The 22592-nt window shown below is 40.3% G+C and overlaps 1 protein-coding gene across 1 annotated transcript in view; it reads right to left on the bottom strand.

The window, feature by feature from the left end:
• RIN3 (Ras and Rab interactor 3) overlaps positions 1-22592 on the bottom strand; it is a gene marked incomplete at its 5' end in the record, with an annotated part of 196405 nt that overhangs the window by 149761 nt on the left and 24052 nt on the right. The window contains one exon of the mRNA XM_053710240.1: positions 11336-11450. Within this exon, the coding sequence (XP_053566215.1) occupies positions 11336-11450 (115 nt within the window). The remainder of the gene's footprint in view (positions 1-11335; positions 11451-22592) is intronic.

Below are 22592 nucleotides of genomic sequence, written 5' to 3' on the forward strand. Positions count from 1 at the left end.
ATTTAACACCTACTCTGAATTTCAAATAAAAAGATTTTTTTCTGAAAATTAATTTTTTTCTCCCATTTTGCCAGCCCCCTGTATCACGTGACAGACATCAGCCAATCACAGACTAGTATATGTATACCCTTTGAGCTTGTGCACATGCTCAGTAGGATCTTGTTGGGTTTATAAAAAGATTGTGCAAAATTTGATACTGGAAGTATATTGGAACGTGTCTCTTTCTGATTCATAAAAGTTTACTTTGACTTGAGTGTCCCTTTAAGTCCTTGTCTAAAAAGTAAAAACAGAAGAATCAGATGGCAAGTTGATCCACCTCAAAATAAGAAAAGGATGCAGAAAAACAGAATTTATGCTTACCTGATAAATTACTTTCTCCAACGGTGTGTCCGGTCCACGGCGTCATCCTTACTTGTGGGATATTCTCCTCCCCAACAGGAAATGGCAAAGAGCCCAGCAAAGCTGGCCATATAGTCCCTCCCAGGCTCCGCCTACCCCAGTCATTCGACCGACGGACAGGAGGAAATATATATAGGAGAAACCATATGGTAACGTGGTGACTGTAGTTAGAGAAAATAATTCATCAGACCTGATTAAAAAACCAGGGCGGGCCGTGGACCGGACACACCGTTGGAGAAAGTAATTTATCAGGTAAGCATAAATTCTGTTTTCTCCAACATAGGTGTGTCCGGTCCACGGCGTCATCCTTACTTGTGGGAACCAATACCAAAGCTTTAGGACACGGATGAAGGGAGGGAGCAAATCAGGTCACCTAAACGGAAGGCACCACGGCTTGCAAAACCTTTCTCCCAAAAATAGCCTCCGAAGAAGCAAAAGTATAAAATTTGTAAAATTTGGCAAAAGAGTGCAGTGAAGACCAAGTCGCTGCCTTACATATCTGGTCAACAGGAGCCTCGTTCTTGAAGGCCCATGTGGAAGCCACAGCCCTAGTGGAGTGAGCTGTGATACTTTCAGGAGGCTGCCGTCCGGCAGTCTCAAAAGCCAATCTGATAATGCTTTTAAGCCAAAAGGAAAGAGAGGTAGAAGTTGCTTTTTTACCTCTCCTTTTACCAGAATAAACAACAAACGAAGAAGATGTTTGTCTGAAATCTTCAGTAACCTCTAAATAGAATTTTAGAGCATGGACTACGTCCAAATTGTGTAACAGACGTTCCATCTCTGAAACTGGATTCGGACACAAAGAAGGTACAACTATCTCCTGGTTAATATTTTTGTTGGAAACAACCTTCGGAAGAAAACCAGGCTCAGTACGCAAAACCACCTTATCTGCATGGACCAGATAGGGCGGAGAACACTGCAGAGCAGATAACTCAGAAACTCTTCTAGCAGAAGAAATTGCAACCAAAAAACAAAACTTTCCACGATAATAACTTAATATCTACGGAATGTAAGGGTTCAAACGGAACCCCTTGAAGAACTGAAAGAACTAGATTAAGACTCCAGGGAGGAGTCAAAGGTCTGTAAACAGGCTTGATTCTAACCAGAGCCTGAACAAACGCTTAAACGTCTGGCACAGCTGCCAGCCTTTTGTGAAGTAAAACAGATAAAGCAGAGATCTGTCCCTTCAGAGAACTTGCAGATAATCCTTTCTCCAAACCTTCTTGTAGAAAGGAAAGAATCTTAGGAATTTTTATCTTGTTCCATGGGAATCCTTTAGATTCACACCAACAGATATATTTTTTCCATATTTTATGGTAAATTTTTCTAGTTACAGGCTTTCTAGCCTGAATAAGAGTATCTATTACAGAATCTGAAAACCTTGGGATCCCTGGATTTGGACCCGTAACAAGGGACCTTGAAGTTCTGACGAGAGGCCATAAGATCCATGTCTGGAATGCCCCATAATTGAGTTATTTGGGCAAAGATTTCCGGATGGAGTTCCCACTCCCCCGGATGCTCCTCCATCACCAGGGAACTCCTTGTTCCCCTCTGATGGTTGATATATGCAACAGTCGTCATGTTGTCTGATTGACACCTTATGAATTTGGCCTTTGCTAGTCGAGGCCAAGCCTTGAGAGCATTGAATATCGCTCTCAGTTCCAGAATGTTTATCGGGAGAAGAGAGTCTTCCCGAGACCATAGACCCTGAGCTTTCAGGGGTTCCCAGACCGCGCCCCAGCCCACCAGACTGGCGTCGGTCGTGACAATGACCCACTCTGGTCTGCGGAAGCTCATTCCCTGTGACAGGTTGTCCAGGGTCAGCCACCAACGGAGTGAATCTCTGGTCCTTTGATCTACTTGGATCGTCGGAGACAAGTCTGTATAATCCCCATTCCACTGTCTGAGCATGCACAGTTGTAATGGTCTTAGATGAATTCGTGCAAAAGGAACTATGTCCATTGCCGCAACCATCAAACCTATTACTTCCATGCACTGCGCTATGGAAGGAAGAAGAACAGAATGAAGTACCTGACAAGAGCCTAGAAGTTTTATTTTCTGGCCTCTGTCAGAAAAATCTTCATTTCTAAGGAAACTATTATTGTTCCCAAGAAGGGAACTCTTGTTGACGGGGACAGAGAACTTTTTTCTATGTTCACTTTCCACCTGTGAGATCTGAGAAAGGCTAGGACAATGTCCGTATGAGCCCTTGCTTTTGACAGAGACGACACTTGATCAGGATGTCGTCCAAGTAAGGTACTACTGCAATGCCCCTTGGTCTTAGCACCGCTAGAAGGGACCCTAGTACCTTTGTGAAAATCCTTGGAGCAGTGGCTAATCCGAATGGAAGTGCCACAAACTGGTAATGCTTGTCCAGAAAGGCGAACCTTAGGAACCGAAGATGTTCCTTGTGGATAGGAATATGTAGGAACGCATCCTTTAAATCCACCGTGGTCATGAATTGACCTTCCTGGATGGTAGGAAGGATCGTTCGAATGGTTTCCATTTTGAACGATGAAACCCTTAGAAACTTGTTTAGAATCTTGAGATCTAAAATTGGTCTGAATGTTCCCTCTTTTTTGGGAACTATGAACAGGTTGGAGTAAAACCCCATCCCTTGTTCTCCTAATGGAACAGGATGAATCACTCCCATTCTTGACAGGTCTTCTACACAATGTAAGAACGCCTGTCATTTTATTTGGTTCGAAGATAATTGAGACCTGTGGAACCTTCCCCTTGGGGGTAGTTCCCTGAATTCCAGGAGATAACCTTGAGAAACTATTTCTAGCGCCCAAGGATCCTGAATATCTCTTGCCCAAGCCTGAGCAAAGAGAGAAAGTCTGCCCCCCACCAGATCCGGTCCCGGATCGGGGGCCAACACTTCATGCTGTTTTGGTAGCAGTGGCAGGTTTCTTGGCCTGCTTACCCTTGTTCCAGCCTTGCATCGGTCTCCAGGCTGGCTTGGTTTGAGAAGTATTACCCTCTTACTTAGAGGGTGTAGAATATGAGGCTGGTCCGTTTCTGCGAAAGGGACGAAAATTTGGCTTATTTTTAGCCTTAAAAGACCTATCCTGAGGAAGGGCGTGGCCCTTTCCCCCAGTGATGTCTGAAATAATCTCTTTCAAGTCAGGGCCAAACAGTGTTTTACCCTTGAAAGGGATGTTAAGCAATTTGGTCTTGGAGGACACATCCGCTGACCAAGACTTTAGCCAAAGCGCTCTGCGCGCCACGATAGCAAACCCTGAATTATTCGCCGCTAATCTAGCTAATTGCAAAGCGGCATCTAAAATAAAAGAGTTAGCCAATTTAAGTGCTTGAACTCTGTCCATAACCTCCTCATACGAAGATTCTTAATTGAGCGACTTTTCTAGTTCTTCGAACCAGAAACACGCAGCTGTAGTGACAGGAACAATGCATGAAATTGGTTGTAGAAGGTAACCTTGCTGAACAAACATCTTTTTAAGCAAACCCTCTAACTTTTTATCCATAGGATCTTGAAAGCACAACTATCTTCTATAGGAATAGTAGTGCGTTTGTTTAGAGTAGAAACCGCCCCCTCGACCTTGGGGACTGTCTGCCATAAGTCCTTTCTGGGGTCGACTATAGGAAATAATTTCTTAAATATAGGGGGAGGAACAAAAAGGTATGCCGGGCCTTTCCCACTCCTTATTTACTATGTCCGCCACCCGCTTGGGTATAGGAAAAGCATCAGGGGACACCGGAACCTCTAGGAACTTGTCCATCTTACATAATTTCTTTGGAATGACCAAATTGTCACAATCATCCAGAGTAGATAATACCTCCTTAAGTAGTGCGTGGAGATGTTCTAATTTAAATTTAAATGTTACAACATCAGGTTCAGCTTGTTGAGAAATTTTCCCTGAATCTGAAAATTCTCCCTCAGACAAAACCTCCCTCCTGGCCCCTTCAGATTGGTGTGAGGGCATGTCAGAACAGTTATCATCAGCGTCCTCTTGCTCTTCAGTGTTTAAAACAGAGCAATCGCGCTTTCTCTGATAAGTAGGCATTTTGGATAAAATGTTTGCAATAGAATTATCCATTACAGCCGTTAATTGTTGCATGGTAATAAGTATTGGCGCACTAGATGTACTAGGGGCCTCTTGTGTGGGCAAAACTGGTGTAGACACAGAAGGGGATGATGCAGTACCATGCTTACTCCCCTCATTTGAGGAATCATCATGGGCAATATCATTATCTATGGCATTATTGTCCCTACTTTGTTTGGACACTATGACACAATTATCACATATATTTAAATGGGGAGAAACCTTGGCTTTCATACATATAGAACATCGTTATCTGATGGTTCAGACATGTTAAACAGGCTTAAACTTGTCAACAAAGCACAAAAAACGTTACAATAAAACCGTTACTGTCACTTTAAATTTTAAACTGAACACACTTTATTACTGAATATGTGAAAAAGTATGAAGGAATTGTTCAAAATTCACCAAAATTTCACCACAGTATCTTAAAGCCTTAAAAGTATTGCACACCAAATTTGAAAGCTTTAACCCTGCATAGTTATATAAACAGTTCTAGAACTAAAATTACCTGAGGGACTTCACAGTACTGATGAGACTTGTATGATAATCTTAGGGCGCTTTAAATAGCCTGGCCCTTAGAGTGGGGTCTTTCAAGTGTTAGGTGCCCAGCAGGTAAATAGGACAGGCTAAGAAGGAGCCTCTAGAAAACTTTAACTACCCGAGACAAACAGGATTACTTTAGAGATCATCCTGGTGACATTTCATGATCATCACATTACTTTAGAAGTCATTTGCCCATCATCAGACATCCTCTGGCCTGTAAAGTCATCAGCTAAGATAACAAATTCTAGGTGATGACTTCAGAACGATTAGCAGATTATCTTACTGATTACTTCACAAGCATGAACAGCCAGGGAATGACTCATCTCAATTAAATTTTTCGGCCTATGGGCATACTTCAGGGTGGCTTCTGATGATCAGTCTGGAGTCATTGGTTACTTCAGAATGACTCCAGGAAGATCATTCAATTTGACTTTTGTATAGAGAATTGATGCTGAGAGTCTGTTGCCTTATAGCTTGAGTGGAACATGAAGCATGACTTTCTCCAGATGGCCCATATCAGAGGGATAGGGGATGTAGTGCTATGGCTTGTATGAGTTTGGTGTTCCCTTTTAAATCTCTGTAAATTGCTACATTGTAGTTGATGATCATCAACAAGTTACTTGTTACAGCCGTTGTTGTAGAACAGGGGTCAGCAACCTTGGCACCCCAGATATTTTGGAACTACATTTCCCATGATGCTGAGGCACACTCAGCATCATGGGGAATGTAGTTCCAAAACATCTGGGGTGCCAAGGTTGCTGACCCCTGTGTTAGATGTATAACTAGTACTTTCCAGGTAGGGAAGGGGTTTTCTCTAAGTAACTGTTCTCTCTACTGGTCTTCTGGGACACTATCTCCTGGAGGTTTTTATGTATTAAACTTTCCACCTCCCACATTGCATTGTGATGTACTGAAATTTTAGTTGATGTTTCTATAACAGTCGATTTGTGGTTTCTTGTTTGATCTAAATATGTTTGCTGTGACCATCCTTGCTTAGCTAGGACCAGGGGAGGAACTATCATTGATGCAGCCGATGCAGTGGCACCAGGGCCCAAGTGCTGGGGGGCTTAGCAGCTGGTATATACATAGGTGTGTGCAGAATCTGTACACTCCTCCTTATGCAGTTTGCAGGTCTACCTATCATCTATCCTAAAAATAGTTATATAGATGGCTAGGACACTATAGCAAGCTGTTAAAGGGGAAAGTGGGAGGTCATTATTTGGTTGTAAAGTAAGTTTCCCTCTTTAGAGGTCTGCTGTGTAGAGCAGTGGCTATCAGACTTTTTCAGACTGTCGCACATTTCGGCAATTCAGATTTCTGTTATGGCACCATCTGTCTTCTTACTCTCATGTAATTAACTGTACAGTATTTTACAGTTTGCAGTACAATGCACTGACTATATTCTAATGCTATTACCATTTATTTTTATATAAATATTTGAGAGCCGTGTACACAGTTGTGTACTCCCATTGCTGATTTTATAGGGTATCATTGAGTAGCATGGCCCAAACCCTGGGTAAGTGACACAAAATGCACTGGTTTAGCGCCTAGTTTATATTGATCCTTTTACTGGTGGTTAGTTGCTCACAGGAGAAACAGATTGTATTGCTTCAAGCTGCCCAGATAGCTTTGGGGGCCAAAGCATGAATAGCCAATTATAGAAGTTTTAATTTGTGTCCTGTCTCCTACTGCTAATGTGCTTCAGTTGATCAGATTTGCAAAGCAGCCACTTGGTCTTCTCTGCATACCTTTACTAAATGTTACCCTTTTGATGGGGTTTTTTCCACTTCCTCCGACGCAGCCTTTGGTAGAAAGGTCCTTCAGGCAGTTGTCTCAGTTTGATGATTGTGCATGTTTCTTTTAGTTTGTCATAAGAAATATATTTTATTTGGGTTATGGATTTAATTTCTCAGCAAAAACAAAAGCTGTTTTTTCAATCCCTCCCTTTATGGTTACTCGTGGACTATTTATATAGCAGCCAATAGCTGTTCTGGTTTATGTGAATAGAATTCCTTTGCAGGTTACATTAACCATATTGTGTTGCAGTACAATGCTATTTCTCCAACATAGGTGTGTCCGGTCCACGGCGTCATCCTTACTTGTGGGATATTCTCCTCCCCAACAGGAAATGGCAAAGAGCCCAGCAAAGCTGGCCATATAGTCCCTCCCAGGCTCCGCCTACCCCAGTCATTCTCTTTGCCGTTGCACAGGCAACATCTCCACGGAGATGGCTAAGAGTTTTTTTGGTGTTTAAATGTAGTTTTATTCTTCAATCAAGAGTTTGTTATTTTAAAATAGTGCTGGTATGTACTATTTACTCTGAAACAGAAAAGAGATGAAGATTTCTGTTTGTAAGAGGAAAATGATTTTAGCAACCGTTACTAAAATCGATGGCTGTTTCCACACAGGACTGTTGAGATGAATTAACTTCAGTTGGGGGAAACAGTGAGCAGACTTTTGCTGCTTGAGGTATGACACATTTCTAACAAGACTTGGTAATGCTGGAAGCTGTCATTTTCCCTATGGGAACCGGTAAGCCATTTTCTTAGTTTAGTATAAGAATAAAGGGCTTCATTAGGGCTTAAAAAACTGGTAGACATTTTTCTGGGCTAAAACGATTACTTTACTAAGCATATTTGGCAGATTATAACTATTAATAGTTATTATAATCTTGGGGATTGTTTTAAAAAAACGGCAGGCACTGTATTGGACACCTTTTTCACTGGGGGCCTTTTCTAGTCATAGGCAGAGTCTCATTTACAAAGAACTGTTAATTTTTCTCCTCTTTTTACAAATCTGATATAATTTTTATCTTTCCTTGGTCTATTTTCACAAACCTTTAAAAAAAGACAAATGAAGACTGCCCTCTGCAGATAATATATTTCCTGTGGCCAATTAAAGGGACAGTCTACTCCAGAATGTTTATTGTTTAAAAAGATATATATTCCCTTTATTACATAACAGCAAACACGGTTATATTTAATATACTTTTTACCTCTGTGATTTCAACAAATAATACCAAGAGAACAAAGCAAATTTGATGATAAAAGTGAATTGGACAATTGTTAAAAATGTCATGGCCTATCAGAATCATGAAAGTTTAATTTTGACTAGATTGTCCCTTTAAGGACAGATATCAAATATAAAAAAAGCTTCTGCACCGATAAAGCAATAACTGTGTAGAAAGTCGCAGTGTCAAGGTTCTGACTTTTGCAGGCTTTCTAGGTCAGGTAAGAAACAAAAACAAATTTTGGAGTTAAATTACAGGAAAAGCAGACATGTAATGGAAGAACATTACAAATAAAGTTTTTTTGTTTTTTTTTAAATATGCATAATTAAAAGGGACAGTCAACAATAAAATTGTTATTGCTTAAAAAGATAGATAATACCTTTACTTTCCACTCCCCAGCTTTGCACAACCAACATTGTTATAGTAATATACTTTATAACATTAAAACCTCTAAATGTCTGCCTGTTTCTAAGCCACTAAAGACAGCCTCTTAATCACATGCTTTTTTTATTTGCTTTTCACAACAGGAGACTGCTAGTTCATGTGAGTCATACAGATAACATTATGCTCATGCCCGTGGGTTCTGCACAACACAGCTAAAAAGCAAGTCAATAGATAATAAAAAGTCATGTGATCAGGGGGCTGTCAGAATAGATACAAGGTAATCACAGAGGTAAAAAGTATATTATTATAACTATGATGGTTGTGCAAAACTGGGGAATAGGTAATAAATGGACTATCTATCTTTTTAAACAAACATTTTTGGAGTTGGCTGTCCCTTTAAACATTTTATGGGGAGTTAACTGCTGAATTAAATGGTCATGACTCATGGAGAGCATGTACTTTCAAGAAACTTTTTCAGTTTACTTCTATTTTTAAACATACTTACTTCTATTGGTTTGAAAAGCATACAAGCAGCAATTCACTCTTGGGAGCTAGCTGGTAATTGGTGCCTACACACATATGCCTTTCGTTATTGGCTCGCCAGATTCATCTAGCTCCCAGTAGTGCGTTGCTGTTGAGTGCTGCCTTTAACCATGTGTTTAATCCCTTTGCAGAGCTTAAGACCACAAGCAAGCAATAATAAAATGCTCTAACACAATATAGCACATGTATGTCCATTTAACATGATCTGATTACTCCTATCTGTAGTGTTACATAATATTTCTTTCTAGAGCTCTAAGAGACATCATACAGTTATTTCCCCTAGTGTTTATTTGTTGATATAAAACAGTGTACAAACAGCTAGCTCATGGTATAATTAAATAATTATTTTCCTTTTTTTAATGTCTATTTTAATTTTTTCCTGTTACATCTCATCCATTCTTAAAATCACCACCTGCTAAATTCAATTGCTGGAGAATTCTGAGGAATGTGTTCTAACTTCTGCTTTTGTCATTATCAGTAAAATGTGGTATTAAGTGGTATTATTGCCTTAGTCAGAGTTAAAGGGACAGTAAAGTCACAAAAAATTGTTCATGATTTAAATAGGGCATGTAATTTTAAACAACTTTCCAATTTACTTTTATTACCAATTTTGCTTTGTTCTCTTGGTATTCTTAGTTGAAAGCTAAAACTAGGAGGTTCATGTGCTAATTTCTTAGACCTTGAAGACTGCCTCTAATCGGAAAGCATTATGACAGTTTTACACCACTAGAGGGCGTTAGTTCATGTGTTTCATATAGATAACATTGAGCTCCTGCACGTGAAGCTCATAAGAGCAAGCACTGATTGGCTAAAAATGCAAGTCTGTCAAAAGAACTGAAATAAGGGGGCAGTTTGCAGAGGCATAGATACAAGGTAATCACAGAGGTAAAAAGTATATTATTATAACTGTGTTGGTTATGCAAAATTGGGGAATGGGTAATAAAGGGATTATCTACCTTTTTAAACAACAAAAATTCTGGTGTTTACTGTCCCTTTAACTATACAACTCCTAGTTTTGTCACGTTGGTTGCCATGGGAATATAGTTGCTCTAATCTTAATAAATAAATATAAACAGATAAAGCTTATGATTAACAAAGCCACCAAGTCTCATTCTAATCTATCCCTTTGTCTGTATTAAGGCTTTTTTGGATCATATTCTCAAAACCGCAATAAATCAAATGTTAAGAGAGTAACGAATGCTGATGAAATGCTCAGTGTTTTAGGAGAGTGCAGGAGGCAAATCTCACAAATAAACTTGTACGCGTCTAATTCACATGCAGAATCTGCTTAGGGAGATAAATAGCTCTCATCTCATTTTTTTAATTAGAAAAAAATAATCTCGCCATACCCGAGAGCTTTACAGAATCGTGACTTTACTCATTGGATAAACCATACTCTAGGAAATACAAAAACAAATGGTTTGATAGGGCTTCTAGATAAATCACTCGCCATATTTAGCCTTCATTTATACAAATATTTGTTATTTTTAGCACACTGTATCCCCATTTCAGTAGAATTTTTCTTTATCCTCTAGAGTCTAAACCACTGGTTTTCAAATCTGTCTTCAAGCCTCCCTATTATAATTGCCTTGACACACCTTCATAAAAAAATGAATTAAAAAAAATGTATGCCTGTCTATCTAATCATTTTTATGATTAAGGTTACAAACAATAGCGTGCGCTTATTTCTAAACTCTATGGTCAGACAAGAAGGGGTTATCCTCATATATTTATATAACTTTACTTTCACGTAGCCCATGACCCTCTGCTCAATTGAACGCACATTTACTTACACCATGTGATCACTATTACCACCAGGTGATTAAAACTTATATAGGGGGGGGGGCTTTATTTTAATGAGGGGCGTATGGGCTTTATAACAAGGGGCCATGGGAGTCTCTAGGTCATTTTGGTGCCCAATAATAATAATAAGTATATGTAAATGTATATGTTTTTTGTTGTTTCTATTAAATTATTTCACACACACCGTTTGAAAGCAGGCAATTGTATCAGCGGTGGTTTGCAGGAGTTAAAGAATTAGAGCATATAATTTTTTTATAATTATGGCCCTTTAAAAGGACAGTATATTCAGACAAGCAGTTTATTGCATTTAAAGTTGATTCAGGAATACATATTATAAAGGTCGGGGCTTTCCACCTGTCCTACCCTTCACTATGTTGCTTATTTCTAGAGCTCCTGCGCTGAAATCTGTATTTTAGGTGGAGGATTCAATGCGAAAAATAGCTATTTCACATTACAAAATAAAGGTAAATGAGCTATTTGTAAACAATGTAGTACACAGGTCTCTCTTTAATGGCAGTACAACGTGTCCCTTATTTGAGGCCTAAGGATAATCTTAAATTCAGTGTGTTTTAAAAACATGACTTACTGGATTTCTCTTCCTTGATGTTGTAGCGCAGGACATCAGATTCTTCCTTGTATACTGTGAAATGCACCAACAGGACCATGCACTTCATTTCTGTGTCTCGATTGACTAAAAAAATCTAAAATAGGAGTAAAAAAAAAAAAGAATTAAAAAATTAGACTTTTTTTTGTTCAAACACACATGCACGCTCCTGAACTCCTAGTTTATTTAGGTTTAAACTTTTATATAACATAGCAAATTGGAAGATACTCACTCTCTCTTTAATGCAAAATTAGTTAGAAATATTTTTGCTGCTCATAATGAAAGGGACATATCAATCAAAACTGAAATGGGCATGAGTGCAATTCAGCTTTCAAAAGAAGCATATATGCAGTATACTTGTGTCAATAAAAATTATTGTAGTAAAATGTATCCATTTGTAAAGGGACAGTCAACACTAAAATTGTTATAGTTTAAAAAGAGAGAAAATGCCTTTACTACCATTCCCCAGCTTTGTACAACCAACATGGTTATATTAATATACTTTATAACATTCAAACCTCTAAATTGCTGCCTGTTTCTAAGCCACTATAGACAGCCTCTTATCACATGCTTTTTTATTTTGCTTTTCACAACAGGAGACTGCTAGTTCATGTGGGCTATATAGATAACATTGTGCTCATGCCCGGGGAGTTGTTGAAGATTTAGCACAACACAGTACTAAATGCAAGTCAATCTATACTATAATCGCGTTTGTAACGCGTCCATCGTGTCGCCAGTTGCGCATGCATCATCAAAGGAATGTTGGCTGTACGAGGCAGCCAAAATAATCCACCTGGATGCAGAGTGCGCAAACCCAAAGCCTTAAAAAAAAAAAAAAACACACGCAACCGCCCGCACGAAATAATTAAAAAAACACTTAACCGCCTGCAAGAAATAAAAATAAAAACACGTAACCGCCCGCACATAACAAAAAAAAACCTTACCTCCCACACGAAGTATTAACAACAATAAAAACATCCTCTAATCTAAACTACCAATAGCCCTTAATAGGGCCTTTTGTAGGGCATTGCCCTAAGATAAACAGCTCTTTTACCTGTAAAAAATACTAAATCCCCTAAAAGTAAAAACCCCACCCACCTAACACTAAAAAACTAAAATACCCATTGCCCCTTAAGGGCAATCAGCTCTTTTTCAAGCCCAAAAAAACCCTAATCTAAAAAAAAACAACACTTCCTAATCTAATACTAAACTACCAATAGCCCTTAAAAGGGCCTTTTGTAGGTCACTGCCCTAAGTTAAACAGCTCTTTTACCTCTAAAAAATACTAAGTCCCCCCTAACAGTGAGCGCTGACTCATAGATAGCTCCACGGGAGTGAGCACAATGTTATCTATATGGCATACATTAACTAGTAATGCCTTGCTGTGAAAAGCTATAAAATGCACTGAGATAGATAACAAAATTAATGCTTACCTGATAAATTACTTTCTCCAACGGTGTGTCCGGTCCACGGCGTCATCCTTACTTGTGGGAATATCTCTTCCCCAACAGGAAATGGCAAAGAGTCCCAGCAAAGCTGGCCATATAGTCCCTCCTAGGCTCCACCCACCACAGTCATTCGACCGACAGACAGGAGGAAAATATATAGGAGAAACCATATGGTACCGTGGTGACTGTAGTTAGAGAAAATAATTCATCAGACCTGATTAAAAAACCAGGGCGGGCCGTGGACCGGACACACCGTTGGAGAAAGTAATTTATCAGGTAAGCATAAATTCTGTTTTCTCCAACATTGGTGTGTCCGGTCCATGGCGTCATCCTTACTTGTGGGAACCAATACCAAAGCTTTAGGACACGGATGAAGGGAGGGAGCAAATCAGGTCACCTAAACGGAAGGCACCACGGCTTGCAAAACCTTTCTCCCAAAAATAGCCTCCGAAGAAGCAAAAGTATAAAATTTGTAAAATTTGGCAAAAGTGTGCAGTGAAGACCAAGTCGCTGCCTTACATATCTGGTCAACAGAAGCCTCGTTCTTGAAGGCCCATGTGGAAGCTACAGCCCTAGTGGAGTGAGCTGTAATTCTTTCAGGAGGCTGCCGTCCGGCAGTCTCGTAAGCCAATCGGATGATGCTTTTAAGCCAAAAGGAAAGAGAGGTAGAAGTCGCTTTTTGACCTCTCCTTTTACCAGAATAGACAACAAACAAAGAAGATGTTTGTCTGAAATCTTTTGTAGCCTCTAAATAGAATTTTAGAGCACGGACTACGTCCAAATTGTGTAACAAACGTTCCTTCTTTGAAACTGGATTCGGACATAAAGAAGGAACAACTATCTCCTGGTTAATATTCTTATTAGAAACAACCTTTGGAAGAAAACCAGGCTTAGTACGCAAAACCACCTTATCTGCATGGAACACCAGATAAGGCGGAGAACACTGCAAGCAGATAACTCAGAAACTCTTCTAGCAGAAGAAATAGCAACTAAAAACAAAACTTTCCAAGATAGTAACTTAATATCTATGGAATGTAAAGGTTCAAACGGAACCCCTTGAAGAACTGAAAGAACTAGATTTAGACTCCAGGGAGGAGTCAAAGGTCTGTAAACAGGCTTGATCCTAACCAGAGCCTGAACAAATGCTTGAACATCTGGCACAGCTGCCAGTCTTTTGTGTAGTAAGACAGATAAAGCAGAGATCTGTCCCTTTAGAGAACTTGCAGATAATCCTTTCTCCAAACCTTCTTGTAGAAAGGAGAGAATCTTAGGGATTTTTATATTATTCCATGGGAATCCTTTGGATTCACACCAACAGATATATTTTTTCCATATCTTATCGTAAATCTTTCTAGTTACTGGTTTTCTGGCCTGAACCAGAGTATCTATCACAGAATCTGAAAACCCACGATTTGAAAGAATCAAGCGTTCAATCTCCAAGCCGTCAGCTGGAGGGAGACCAGATTTGGATGTTCGAATGGACCCTGAACAAGAAGGTCCTGTCTCAAAGGTAGCTTCCATGGTGGAACCGATGACATATTCACCAGGTCTGCATACCAAGTCCTGCGTGGCCACGCAGGAGTTATCAAGATCACCAAGGCCCTCTCCTGTTTGATCCTGGCTACCAGCCTGGGAATGAGAGGAAACGGTGGAAACACATAAGCTAGGTTGAAGGTCCAAGGTGCTACTAGTGCATCTACTAGAGTCGCCTTGGGATCCCTGGATCTGGACCCGTAACAAGGAATCTTGAAGTTCTGACGAGACGCCATCAGATCCATGTCTGGAATGCCCCATAATTGAGTCAGTTGGGCAAAGATCTCCGGATGGAGTTCCCACTCCCCCGGATGGGAAGTCTGACGACTCAGATAATCCGCTTCCCAGTTTTCCACACCTGGGATGTGGATCGCAGATAGATGGCAGGAGTGTTCCTCCGCCCATTGTATTATTTTGGTCACTTCTTTCATCGCCAGGGAACTCCTTGTTCCCCCCTGATGATTGATATACGCAACAGTCGTCATGTTGTCTGATTGGAATCTTATGAATCTGGCCTTTGCTAGTTGAGGCCAAGCCCTGAGAGCATTGAAAATCGCTCTTAGTTCCAGAATGTTTATCGGGAGAAGAGACTCTTCCCGAGACCATAGTCCCTGAGTCTTCAGGGATTCCCAGACCGCGCCCCAGCCCACTAGACTGGCGTCGGTCGTGACAATGACCCACTCTGGTCTGCGGAAGCTCATTCCCTTGGATAGATGGTCCAGGGTCAGCCACCAACGGAGTGAATCTCTGGTCTTCTGATCTACTTGAATCATTGGAGACAAGTCTGTATAGTCCCCATTCCACTGTTTGAGCATGCACAGTTGTAATGGTCTTAGATGAATTAGTGCAAAAGGAACTATGTCCATTGCTGCAACCATCAACCCTACTACTTCCATGCACTGAGCTATGGAAGGACGTGGAACAGAATGAAGAACTTGACAAGCGTTTAGAAGCTTTGATTTTCTGACCTCTGTCAGAAAAATCCTCATTTCTAAGGAATCTATTATTGTTCCCAAGAAGGGAACTCTTGTTGACGGAGACAGAGAACTTTTTTCTACGTTCACCTTCCATCCGTGCGATCTGAGAAAGGCCAGAACAATGTCTGTATGAGCCTTTGCTTTTGACAGGGACGACGCTTGTATTAGAATGTCGTCCAGGTATGGTACTACTGCAATGCCCCTCGGCCTTAGAACCGCTAGAAGGGACCCGAGTACCTTTGTGAAAATCCTTGGAGCAGTGGCTAACCCGAATGGGAGGGCCACAAACTGGTAATGTTTGTCCAGAAAGGCGAACCTTAGGAACTGATGATGTTCTTTGTGGATAGGAATATGTAGGTACGCATCCTTTAGATCCACGGTAGTCATAAATTGACCTTCCTGGATAGTGGGTAGAATCGTTCGAATGGTTTCCATTTTGAACGATGGTACCCTGAGAAATTTGTTTAGGATCTTCAGATCCAGAATTGGTCTGAATATTCCCTCTTTTTTGGGAACTACGAACAGATTTGAATAAAATCCCATTCCCTGTTCTTTTATTGGGACAGGGTGTATCACTCCCATTTTTAACAGGTCTTCTACACAATGTAAGAACGCCTGTCTCTTTATTTGGTTTAAGGATAAGTGAGACATGTGGAACCTTCCCCTTGGGGGTAGTTCCCTGAATTCCAGAAGATAACCCTGAGAAACTATTTCTAGTGCCCAGGGATCCTGAACATCTCTTGCCCAAGCCTGAGCAAAGAGAGAGAGTCTGCCCCCTACTAGATCCGGTCCCGGATCGGGGGCTACTCCTTCATGCTGTCTTGTTAGCAGCAGCAGGCTTCTTGACCTGCTTACCCTTGTTCCAGCCCTGCATAGGTTTCCAGGCTGGTTTGGGCTGTGAGGCATTACCCTCTTGCTTAGAGGATGCAGAATTAGAGGCCGGTCCGTTCCTGAAATTGCGAAAGGAACGAAAATTAGACTTATTCTTGGCCTTGAAAGGCCTATCTTGTGGAAGGGCGTGGACCTTTCCCCCAGTGATGTCTGAGATAATCTCTTTCAATTCTGGTCCGAAGAGAGTTTTACCTTTGAAAGGGATGTTAAGCAATTTTGTCTTGGATGATACATCCGCTGACCAAGGACTTTAGCCAAAGCGCTCTACGCGCCACAATTGCAAACCCTGAATTTTTCGCAGCTAATTTAGCTAATTGCAAGGCGGCATCTAAAATAAAAGAGAGTTAGCCAACTTAAGTGCGTGAACTCTGTCCATAACCTCCTCATATGGAGTCTCTCTACCGAGCGACTTTTCTAGTTCCTCGAACCAGAACCACGCTGCAGTAGTGACAGGAACAATGCACGAAATGGGTTGTAGAAGGTAACCTTGCTGTACAAAAATCTTTTTAAGCAAACCTTCCAATTTTTTATCCATAGGATCTTTGAAAGCACAACTATCCTCGATAGGAATAGTAGTGCGCTTGTTTAAAGTAGAAACTGCCCCCTCGACCTTAGGGACTGTCTGCCATAAGTCCTTTCTGAGGTCGACCATAGGAAATAATTTCTTAAATATAGGAGGGGGAACAAAAGGTATGCCAGGCTTCTCCCACTCCTTATTCACTATGTCCGCCACCCGCTTGGGTATAGGAAAAGCGTCGGGGTGCACCGGAACCTCTAGGAACTTGTCCATTTTGCATAATTTCTCTGGAATGACCAAGTTGTCACAATCATCCAGAGTAGATAACACCTCCTTAAGCAGTGCGCGGAGATGTTCTAATTTAAATTTAAATGTCACAACATCAGGTTCAGCTTGTTGAGAAATTTTTCCTGAATCTGAAATTTCCCCATCTGACAAAACCTCCCTCATGGCCACTTCAGATTGGTGTGAGGGTATGACAGAACAATTATCATCAGCGCCCTCCTGCTCTTCAGTGTTTAAGACAGAGCAATCGCGCTTTCTCTGATATGCAGGCATTTTGGATAAAATATTTGCTATGGAGTTATCCATTACAGCCGTCAATTGTTGCATGGTAATAAGCATTGGCGCGCTAGATGTACTAGGGGCCTCCTGCCTGGGCAAAACTGGTGTAGACACAGTAGGAGATGATGTAGTATCATGTCTACTCCCCTCATCTGAGGAATCATCTTGGGCAATTTCATTATCTGTGGCAGTACTGTCCTTACTTTGTTTGGACGCTGTGGCACAATTATCACACAAATTTAAATGGGGAGACACATTGGCTTTCATACATATAGAACATAGCTTATCCGAAGGCACAGACATGTTAAACAGGCTTAAACATGTTAATAAAGCGCAAAAACCGTTTTAAAACAAAACCGTTACTGTCTCTTTAAATTTTAAACAGAAACACTTTATTACTGAATATGTGAAAAACTATGAAGGAATTGTTCAAAAATTACCAAAATTTCAGAGCTTTAACCCTTAAAATAACGGAACCGGAGCCGTTTACAAATTTAACCCCTATACAGTCCCAGCTACAGCTTTTGCTGAGATCTAACCAAGCCCAGAGGGGAATACGATACCAAATGACGCCTTCTAGAAACTTTTCCAGCTATTTTCAGGTCCTCACACATGCATCTGCATGTCTTGTTCTCAAAAACAACTGCGCAGTAATGGCGCGAAAATGAGGCTCAGCCTACAACTGGGAAGGCCCTCCCTGACTGGAAAAGGTGTCTAACATAGTGCCTGCCGTTAAAAAACGTTCCCCAAGCTTATAAATGTGAATATCATCATAAACATGTATAAAATGCCCAAATAAAGCAATCGATTTAGCCCATAAAAGTGTCTACCAGTTTTATAGCCCATATTAAGCCCTTTATTCTGTTTGAGACTAAGAAAATGGCTTACCTATCCCCATGAGGGGAAAAATGACAGCCTTAAGCAGAAAAGTCTGCTAACTGTTTCCCCCAACTGAAGTTACTTCATCTCAACAGTCCTATGTGGAAACAGCAATCGATTTTAGTTACTGTCTGCTAAAATCATCTTCCTCTCACAAACAGAAATCTTCATCTTTTTCTGTTTCAGAGTAAATAGTACATACCAGCACTATTTTAAAATAACAAACACTTGATAGAAGAATAAAAAACTACATTTAAACACCAAAAACTCTTAACCATCTCCGTGGAGATGTTGCCTGTGCAACGGCAAAGAGAATGACTGGGGTGGGCGGAGCCTAGGAGGGACTATATGGCCAGCTTTGCTGGGACTCTTTGCCATTTCCTGTTGGGGAAGAGATATTCCCACAAGTAAGGATGACGCCGTGGATTGGACACACCAATGTTGGAGAAAATAGATTTCTAAAATGGCAAAGACTAAAAATGTATTTGGACGCTGCTCCAGCGCTAAGCAATGCAAAAATTCCTCTCAAGTAGTGGAAACTTACGCTGATCCAATAAGCAGCGCAAGTCGCACAACCTGCTTGGGACCGACAGTGCTCTGTGACTCCTGATATGAGTTTAACCCAGTTGTGGGGGTTAAACATATAGCAAAGCAGCGTCACTAGTGTAATTTTAAACAATTTTCCAATTTACTTTTATCACCAATTTTGCTTTGTTCTCTTGGTATTCTTAATTAAAATCTTAACCTAGGAGGTTCATAAGCTAATTTCTTAGACCTTGAAGGCCACCTCTTTTCAGATTGCATTTTAACAGTTTTTCACCACTAGAGGGTGTTAGTTCACGTATTTCATATAGATAACACTGTGCTCGTGCACGTGAAGTTATCTGAGAGCAGGCACTGATTGACTAGACTGCAAGTCTGTCAAAAGAACTGAAATAAAGGGGCAGTTTGCAGAGGCTTAGATACAAGATAATCACAGAGGTTAAAAGTATATTATTATAACTGTGTTGGTTATGCAAAACTGGGGAATGAGTAATAAAGGGATTATCTATCTTTTAAAACAATAAAAATTCTGGTGTAGACTGTCCCTTTAAGATTCCAAGGACGAATAACTTGTTTAATTCTGATCAGGGGCTGAATAAAAGCCTGAAAGTGTTTTGAGGCAAAACAGAAAGAGCCGAAATCTGACCATTCAGCAAACTGGCTGATAAACCTTTATCTAAGCCTTTCTGCAGGAACTCAAGAACTCTAGGAATTCTTATGGTAACCTTTGCGAGAACACTACACAAAAAAACTTTCCCAGACCTTATGATAAATACATCTGGTAACAAATTTCCTAGCCTGAATCAGAGGATCAATAACCATGTCAGAAAAACCTCTCTGAGACAGAATTAGGCTTTCAGTTGCCATGCCACCAAATTCAGAGTTTTGAGATCTTGATAAAAGAAAGGGCCTTAAGAAAGAAGATCCTTCTTAGAGGAAGCTTCCAAGGTCGGCACAAGGACTCAAGGAGGCAAAATAAAATGACTGAGGATCATGGGAAGTGATAGGTATTTAAAGATCAGGCATGTTGGGGTGTCTTTTGCCTCCTAGTGGTAAGAAGGGGACTATTCCCACACTTGATGGCTTGTGGACTCTCACCATCTGATGAAAGAACTTACATGCTCTAACAAATTAGAGCATGTAATTTTATCACTATAAAGTCCCTTTAAGATTTTTTTTCTATATTCCTTCCGTGTTTTTGAATGCGTAATAGCAAGCAATAACAGTTTACACCTGGTTTTCAAAAGCGCTAAATGCAAAAGTGTTATTTTGGTTTGTGCTCGAATGCAACACTTAACCGTCAACTTGTAATAGGAGTACAAAATGTACAAAATGCAGGGTGTGCAATTTACTTTGGGTAAACTTTTCCTTTTAGTTAAAGGGACACAAAACCCCACATTTTTTCTTTTATTATTCCGATAGAGAATAACATTTTTAAAAAGTTTCTAGTTTAATTCTATTAGTAGGTATCATGCACATGCCTGAAGCACTAAATGACAGGAAATAGTGCTGCCATCTAGTGTTCTAGCTAATAAATAACATTGTTGCAAAAATGCTGCCATATAATGCTGCAGACACGTGCACACTCCTGATCTTATATTCCTGCTTTTTTAAAAAAACAAGAAATTGAAAACATCTGATAATTGAAGTAAATTGGAAAGTTGTTTAAAACTCTATGCTCTATCTGGATAATGAAAGAAAAAAAATGGGGTTTTATGTACCTTTAAAATGCATTTTAACAAGCTTTTAATACTCAAATGTGTTCTTGTTATCTGCACTCAACATTGTAGTCTAGGCCATAATATTTAGTTTGGGATTATTGTTTCTTAAAGGGCCACTGTAAGTAAATATTTTCTATGTCTGTTACTAACTACCCCAAATACGCTTTTTATCAATAGCATTTCATTACCATATCTCTACCGTATATCAGAAATCTTATCTGCAAATTTAATTGTTTTCCAAACCCACTCCGTGGGTGTCCTTTGCTCTGTACCAATCCGTTTACAATACCCAGGTTCCAAAATGGCGCTTTAAACACAAAGTTATTGGTTTAAGTATTTTGAACATGCAGTGCTGAAAATAGTGGGCAGGATAACGTGACATCATCGGCGAATAAGAGATATAACTTTTAGAACGTTATGAAACTTAGTTTTGGAGAAAATATAGGTCAGTAGGTTTTAATTAATGTTTATTAACTTTAATATGTTAGTTGTTTAGCTTAAAAATTATAACAGAAAGTAATCCTTTAAGCTCCAGTACATAAAACATTGTTACATCGATATAATATACAACATGAAGATTACACTATGTCATGCACCACAGAGATAACAAGCAATGGTGCATCTGGAAAAGGCTGTGTGGATGCATTTAAATTAACCATCTAAAATTCCACTTTTATTGGACCTTCCAGGAATTTTTTTATAATGAAGTAGATGGGTGTGACTGAGACACTGCAGACATCTGTGTATTTCTACATTTGTTAGCCTGAAATAATACAAACAGGTTTTGAACACAGCACAAATGAAAGAAAGTCTCCTTCTGACAAGTTAAATAATAAATCTACTAGTCCTAAAGCCTGTTTGCACAGGCTATTTTTTGCAGAACAGCGGTCCCACCCCTTGCTCTCTCTCCCCCCCTCTCTTTTGTGCTCTCTCTCACTTCATCTCTCTTTTGCTCTCTCCTCTCCCCCTCTCTTTTGCTCCCCCTTTTACGCTCTCTCTCGCTCCACCTCTCTTTTGCGCTCTCTCCCCCTCTCTTTTGCGCTCTCTCTCCCCCCCTTTTGCGCGCTCTCCCCCTCTCTTTTGCACTCTCTCTCTCCCCCCTCTCCCCCTCTCTTTTGTGCTCTCTCTCTACCCCCTCTCTTTTTCTTTCTCTTCCCTCTATTTTGCTCTTTCCCCTCTCTTTTGCTCTTTCCTCTCTATTTAGCTCTTTCCTATCTCTTTTTGTGTCTCCCTCTCTCTCTCACCTGGCCACGCCCATGCCCTCGTGCTGTCTTTACTGCGCATGACAGCTTAGGACAAACACACTTGGCCTTTTATATTTTATCTTATAGGATACTTTCATTGAGCCCTTTTTATCATGCAGGGGGATCGCCGATCAAATGATTTCTTCAGTCCCTTGCACTACAGGATGGGGATTATTGGTGGCCTAGCGGGCAGCACTTCCAGGCTTGTGAGTGCTGGCGATGTGACCACATATGCACGTGGTGATGTCAAAGTGGTTCAGAACTGGGAAGCGTAGTGTAGCTGCAATGGAACTGGATGTGGGATGAGGGAGGGGTGCTTCAAACTCCTCAATCTCAGTTCCCTGAGCTGCTACAAACCTTCAACCTACAAAGAGCAACCAAGAGGAAAGAGAGAGGCTGAAGGTTCAGACAAGCTGACACCAATCTATACCTTCTCTGCTCTGTTAGAAAAAGACTCATGGAGACCGAATCTATTTGAAATCCCAACAAAGTTACCATTGTCTGAGGAATCAAATAACTTTTTGAAAAAATAATCCTCCAACCATGTTGCTGTAAAAAGAAAAAGAATCAATTGGTGTGAGATTTTGCTTAAGGAAAAGACGGAACTTGAACCAAGATGTCATCCAGGTAAGGAAACACTGCAATACCCTAAGTTCTGATCACAGACAAAAGGGCACCCAGAACCTTTGTAAATATTCTTGGAGCTGTAGCCAGACCAAATGGTAGATCAACAAACTGAAAATGCTTTTCCAGAAAGGCAAACCTCAGAAACTGGTAATGTTATCTGTGAATTGGAACATGAAGGTAAGCATCCTTTAAATCTATTGTGTACATAAACTGACCTTGCTGAACGAAAGGCAGAATAGTCCAAATAGTTTCCATTTTGAAAGATGGAATCCTTACAAACTTGTTCATGGCTTTC

Source organism: Bombina bombina, chromosome 1, assembly GCF_027579735.1.
Source record: "Bombina bombina isolate aBomBom1 chromosome 1, aBomBom1.pri, whole genome shotgun sequence".
NCBI lineage: Eukaryota > Metazoa > Chordata > Amphibia > Anura > Bombinatoridae > Bombina > Bombina bombina.